The sequence below is a fragment of the Tachyglossus aculeatus genome (assembly GCF_015852505.1).
Source record: "Tachyglossus aculeatus isolate mTacAcu1 chromosome 12 unlocalized genomic scaffold, mTacAcu1.pri SUPER_6_unloc_3, whole genome shotgun sequence".
Classification (NCBI taxonomy): Eukaryota; Metazoa; Chordata; class Mammalia; order Monotremata; family Tachyglossidae; genus Tachyglossus; species Tachyglossus aculeatus.
The window spans coordinates 7,992,664-7,999,448 of record NW_024044830.1 but is presented as its reverse complement, the minus strand read 5'-3'; the positions used below and the strand labels follow the sequence as shown (position 1 = coordinate 7,999,448).

General features: G+C 50.3%; 1 protein-coding gene across 1 annotated transcript in view; it reads right to left on the bottom strand.

The window, feature by feature from the left end:
• The window catches only part of LOC119921608, a 67,096-nt gene extending 63,392 nt beyond the window's left edge, over positions 1 to 3,704 (bottom strand). The window contains exon 1 of the mRNA XM_038741721.1: positions 3,681 to 3,704. Within this exon, the coding sequence (XP_038597649.1) occupies positions 3,681 to 3,704 (24 nt within the window). The remainder of the gene's footprint in view (positions 1 to 3,680) is intronic.
• Between the last annotated feature and the right edge of the window lie 3,081 nt (positions 3,705 to 6,785).

Below are 6,785 nucleotides of genomic sequence, written 5' to 3'. Positions count from 1 at the left end.
ATGGACGGTGACATATGAAGGAAGAGGAGTTCCAGGCCCAAGGGAGGATGTGGGCAAGGGGTCTGGCAGCAGAGCCAGCTGAGAGCAGAGAGGCCGCCATAGACGCCGGGACTCTGTTCCCGAGAGGCCCGCCCACACCATCACCGCGTGGCCCCCGCTGCTCCCGGAAGGATCCTCTCCTCAGAGCACCGCCAGAGACGCCGGGACTCCGTTCCCGACAGGCCCGCCCGCCATCACACCGCGTGGCCCCCGCTGCTCCCGGAAGGATCCTCTCCTCAGAGCGCCCCTATAGACGCCCCTGCTTCCACCTCCCCTCCCATTTAAGCGACCTTACTTAAAGTGCCCCCTATCCCCCCACTTCCCGGTCCGGTCCTGACTGACTCTCCCCCTGCCACCCGGGAAAAAGGCACTTGTTATCACCAAGTTACATTAACGACAACCTCATTCGCACCTACTCAGCCCTCCCGTGCTAGTTGGCTGTTCACTCTTCTCCCCAGGTATCTCTGCTCCCTGACCCCCTTAACGGGTCCACCCTACTCCAGCACATAATAGTTTGTCTCTGCTTTTTGTGAAATCATTATCTGCCAATTTTATTATTCCATAGCATGTTAAATGTTTAACTACCCCCTTTGATGCCATTGCCTACTTATATCATTGCTACTGTTTTACCGCTTCTGCCTCAGTTGTCAACCTCCCGCTGTACTGTCACTCGCCCTGCTGACCTCACCATGAACTTTCAATTCCCTTCCTCCCAACTGCCATTCCCATTCCTCACCTTCCCCTTCCCCTCTCCACCCAGCTTTTTCCCTCCCTCTCCCCCACCAAGACCACTCCCCCTCAACCCCTACCAAGGACCCCTCTGTACCAGCGCCAATCCTCCACTCCTCCCTCCCAGCCCCCTCCCTCCCTTCTCCCCGCCCCCATCCCATCCCAGTTCTCCTTTCCCATCGCCACCACTCTTTCCACTCTCCCCGCCTAGGCCCCCGCCAGCTCAACCCAATCCAAACCCTCCCCACCCCTCGCACCCTTCCCCCCACTCCCCTCCCTCGACAGCTGCTGCCAAGTGTGGCTTCTGGAAACCCCGCTCCGTTTTTAGTAAGATCCTTTTCATCCTGGACCTATTCCTTTTCAGCTCTCTACTCCTCCTCGCCCTAACTGAAACATGGTTGTCTCCGGACGACACGGCCTCTTCTGCTGCTCTGTCCAGTGGAGGCCTCTTCTTTTCCCACTCCCCAGATTCATAGGAAAAGGAGGAGGTGTCGGTTTCCTTCTCGCCCCCCATGTCGCTTTCGCACTATCCCTCCTCCCCCTTCCCTTCCTTTGAAGCCCACATTATTCGTCTCTACCCCCTCCAGATTCTTGTAGCCGTCATCTACCGACTCCTCCCTCCGGCCCCACCTCCAACTTCTTTAAGGATTTTGACCCCTTCCTCACCTTCCTTCTCTCCTTTTCCATGCCCAATCTGATCCTCAGAGACTTCAACATCCAAATGGTATCACTGATGACTCCTCTGCCGCCCACCTTCTATCTCTCCTCGAAGGTGCCAACCTCTTGCTCCACCCCACCTCACCCACTCACCAACTTGATCATACCCTCGACCTCATCATCTCCTATCGCTTCACTATGTCCACCCTCACCACCTCTGAAACTCCTCTCTCTGATCACAATCTTCTCACCTGCCTCCTCACTCACACTCCTTTCCCCTGTAAATCCATATGACTCCCTCACAGAGATCTCCACTCTCTTGACCCCATCCATCTTTCTGAGCCTGACACCCCACCTCGCCTCCCTCTCCTCTCTACCCAGTCTTGATGATCAGATTACTGCTCTCAAATCTACCCTTTCTACTCAGCTAGACTCACTAGGTCCCGTTTCCCTTTGCCGTTCTCGTACCACTAACCCACAGCCCCGGATCACTGCCACTGTCCGCCTCCTTCGTTCTTATGCTCGAGCTGCCGAACGCTGCTGGCAAAAGTCTAAACACCATGCCACCTTCGTTCACTTCAAGTTTATCCTTTCCTGCCTTAACTCAGCCCTCTCTTCTGCCAGACAAAACAATTTCTCCTCTCTTATTGACACCCATGCCCATCAACCCCGCCAGCTCTTCCGTACATTCAACTCCCTTCTCAGGCCCCCGGTTCCTCCCCCTCCCTCCCTCACCCCCTAAGATCTGGCCCCCTACTTCATTAACAAAATTAGATCCATCAGGTCCGACCTCCCCAAAGTCACTCACACCCTTTCTCCAACTACTCTCTGATACTCTCCCATCCTTCCCAGCAGTATCCTCAGAGGAGCTCTCCTCCCTCCTCTCAAGTGCTACTCTGGCCACCTGTGCTTCTGACCCCATTCTCTCTCATCTCATGAAATCTCTCGCTCCATCACTTCTCCCCTCCTTAACTTCCATCTTCGACCGCTAACCTTCCACTGGTTCCCTCCCCTCTGCCTTCAAATATGCGCATGTCTCTCCCATCCTAAAAAAACCCTCTCTTGACCCCACCTCACCTTCTAGTTATCGCCCCATATCCCTCCTTGAGTTTCCAAACTCCTTGAACGAGTTGTCTACACGCGCTGCCTCGAATTCCTCAACACCAACTCTCTCCTCGACCCCCTCTAGTCTGACTTCCATCCCCTACATTCCACGTGAACTGCCCTCTCAAAGGTCACCAATGACCTCCTGCTTGCCCCTCCAACGGCTCATATTCTATCCTAATCCTCCTGAACGTCCAGCTGCCTTCGACACTGTGGACCACCCCCTTCTCCTCATTACGCTATCCGAACTTGGCTTCACAGACTCCGTCCTCTCCTGGTACTACTTTTATCTCTCCGGTCGTTCATTCTCAGTCTCTTTTGTAGGCTCCTCCTCCCCCTCCCATCCCCTTACTGCGGGGGTTCCCCAAGGTTGAGTGCTTGGTCCCCTTCTGTTCTCGATCTACACGCACTCCCTTGGTGACCTCATTCGTTCCCACGGCTTCAACTATCATCTCTACGCTGATGAAACCCACATCTACATCTCTGCCCCTGCTCTCTCCCCTCTCTCCAGGCTCGCATCTCCTCCTGCCTTCAGGACATCTCCATCTGGATGTCTGCCCGCCACCTAAAACTCAACATGTCCAAGACTGAACTCCTTGTCTTCCCTCCCAAACCCTGCCCTCTCTCTGACTTTCCAATCTCTGTTTGACGGCACTTCCATCCTTCCCGTGTCACAAACCGCTCAGCCCTTGGTGTCATCCTCGACTCCACTCCCTCATTCACCCCTCACATCCAAGCCGTAACCAAAACCCGCAGGTCTCAGCTCCGCAACATTGCCAAGATCACGCCATTCCCTCTCATCCAAAACCGCTACCCTGCTCGTTTCTCAAGCTCTCATCCTATCCCGTCTGGACACTGTATCAGCCTTACTCTCTGATCTCCCATCCCTCATGTCTCTCCCCACCTTCAATGCATACATCATATGCTGCTGCCCGGTATTGTCTTTGGTCCCAGAAACGCTCTGGCATGTTACTCCCCTCCTGAAAAATCTCCAGTGGCTACCAATCAATCTGTGCATCAGGCAGAAACTCCTCACCCTGGGCTTCAAGGCTCTCCATCACCCTCGCCCCCTCCTAACCTCACCTCCCTTCTCTCCTTCTACAGCCCAGCCCGCACCCTCCGCTCTCTGCCGCTAATCTCCTCAACCGTACCTCGTTTCTCGCCTGTTCCGCCATCGACCCCCCCGCCCACGCATCCCCCGGGCCTGGAATGCCTGGAGTGCCTTCCCATCCACCAAGCTAGCTCTCTCCTCCCTTCAAGGCCCTACTGGAGCTCACCTCCTCCAGGGAGGCCTTCCAGACTGAGGCCCCTTCATTCCTCTCCCCCTCATCCCCCTTCTCCATCCCCCCATCTTACCTCCTTCCCTTCCCCACAGCAACCTGTCTATATGTATATATGTCTGTACATATTTTATTACTCTATTTAAGTTTTTTATTATTTATTTTACTTGTACATATCTATTCTATTTATTTTATTTTGTGTAGTATGTTTGGTTTTGTTCTCTGGTCTCCTCCCTTTTAGACTGTGAGCCCACTGTTGGGTAGGGACCTGTCTCTATATGTTGCCATCTTGTACTTCCCAAGCGCTTAATACAGTGCTCTGCACACAGTAAGCGCTCAAAGTAAATGTGAATGATTGATTGCTTGATTGATGGTGGGGCATCTAATGATCTTTGGGAGAGGTAGGGCGCTGGGAGTCTACTTAGGGTTGGCCTGGCAGGACTTGTAGGGTGAAGAGGCAGAGTCCAGGACACAACCCCCCTACAAAAACCAGGAAGGAGCAGAACCCACCGCCCCACAGGGACCCCGAGGAACCCCCATTCTCTTGTTTTCTGGTTTGGAGGCTAGACCAAAAATGGCAGCCAGGATCTAGAGAAGGTTCCTGTGTGTCCTTAGAAAAAGTGAATCTGTCATTCATCTTTTCCCCCTTCTCTGGGGCCCCCACCTAGGACTCTAAGACTACCCCAGGGTGGAAGAGAGGAAGCCTGGAAACAAGGGGGTCTACATGTGGGTGGTGGGGACCTGAATTTGAGGGGTAGGTACCATGCTGTGGGCTGAGAACTGGATATGGATGTGGTGAAGGGTAGGCACTGTGAGTGCGGTACATAAGGTGAGTAAGCAGGAAGGCCAGGACCTAAGAGTCAGCCCAATCAGTCAAACAATGCTATTTGTTAATGCATTTACTATGCTCCAAGCTCTGTACTTAAGCACAGGGGCAGATGCAAGCTAATCAGGTTAGACATAGTCCATGTGCTACATGAGGTTAAAGATCTTGACTGAGGTGCCCATTGCTGCCAGAAGCACTGGACCAAGGACAATCTGTCAGTAGAGGGGTATTGATGAGGGACGACAGAGAGGGAAGAGTAGAGGACCTTATGGTCTCCTGTAGACAATAATACTAGTATTGATAAGGCACTTACTATGTGACCAAGGCATTGTTCTTTATGCTGGGGTAGATAGAAGCTAGTCAGGTTGAACACAGTCCCTGTCAATGTCCCTGTCCCAGTCCCAGTCACAATCCAACATGGGGCTCATGGTCTCAATTCCTTGCATACATATATATACCTCGTATATATGTATATTATGTACTGTACATATTTATTACTCTGTTTATTTATTTATTATTTTAACTTGTACATATCTATATCTTTTTTTTTGTTTGTATGTTTGGTTTTGTTCTCTGTCTCCCCCTTTTAGATTGTGAGGTCCACTGTTGGGTAGGGGACCTTTCTCTATAGTTAACTAACTTGTACTCCCCAAGCGCTTAGTACAGTACTCTGCACACAGTAAGCGCTCAATAAATACGATTGATTGATTGATTGAATTCCGTTTTACAGATGATGTAACTGAGGCACAGAGAAGCAAAGGCTACTTGTGCAAGGTCAGACAGCAGACAAGCGGTGGAGCTGGGATGAGAATCCTGGGTCCTTCTGACTATCCAGGGTTTCTGCTCTATCTACTATGTTGACAGAACACCGAAAGAACCATCCAGAAGTCATCGTGTCCAAACCCGGCCTGTGGGCCTCATCTGAGGACTGTGTAGTCAGGTAGTCATTCATATTTATTTTATTTACAGTATTCAGAGGAAGACGAGCAAGAGGAAGAGGATGAGGTGGACGAAGGAGTAGCAGAGGGTAAGAAGGAGGAAGAGGAGGGTGCAAAAGAGGGAAAAAGAGGAGGAGGAGGAGGAGAAGATGATGATGATGACACATAGTGGAGAATTGGCAGAGCTGGATTAGAACGCAGATCCTTCTGACTCTCAGGCCTGTGCTGTATACACCATGCAACCCTGATTCTCAATTTATTTTAATGTCAAACTCTCCCAATTAGCCTGTGAGTTCCTCAATGGCAGGGGTCTTGTGTACCAAATCCATCGTACTCTCCCACGTGCTAATACAGTGCTCAATAAAAGCTACTGATTGACAGAAGAATGCACACCAAAATCACTCTATCCCTTTAATTTGACTAATTCTGAAAAATCCGAGTGATCCTTCAGCCCAGTATGGGGAAGATGAAATTCTTCTGCCAGCCATGTTCGAAATTCAATCAATCTATTTCAATCAATCATGTGTGCCAAGCACTCTACTAAGTACTTGGGAGAGTACAGTATAATATTGTTGGTAGCCACATTCCCTGCCTATGGCGAGATTACAGTGTACCTGATATAAAAGCAGCCTATAGTTTAGCTTACCTCTTTAATAGCCCATATGCTCATAATGAGCAGGAAACGTGTCAGCTAATTCTGTTGTATTGTACTCTCCCAGGGTCTTAGTACAATGCTATGCACACAGTAAGTGCTCAGTAAATACGACTTATTGATTGATTACCTTGGGAAGCTGAAGTCACCTGTCTTGAAAACTGGTTTTGCCCCAAGGCATTATCGCAATGAGCATTTGCTCTTCACTTTGAACATGTAGGTCATTGCTGGCTACAATACCAATGAAGTGGCTTACTGGAAGCAGCAGAAATCCACAAACTCCATATCACCAGTTCAAAAGTGGATAAGAATTAGGGAAAAATATTGATATATCCAGAACAGTAATTGTTCCCATGACTCTCCGTCCTACACTAGAATGGTGTTCAAACCAACATGAGACGGAGGTCCACAAGAACAAAGGATGAAGTTCCCAGGAGGCTATGAAGAAAGGTAGACTCCTCAAGACCAGCTTTTAGAGTTGATCCTTTGTTAAGTATAATAGTGCTCTCCATTGTTAAGGTCATTGTGGACCAGGAACCTATCTACACACTCTGTTATAC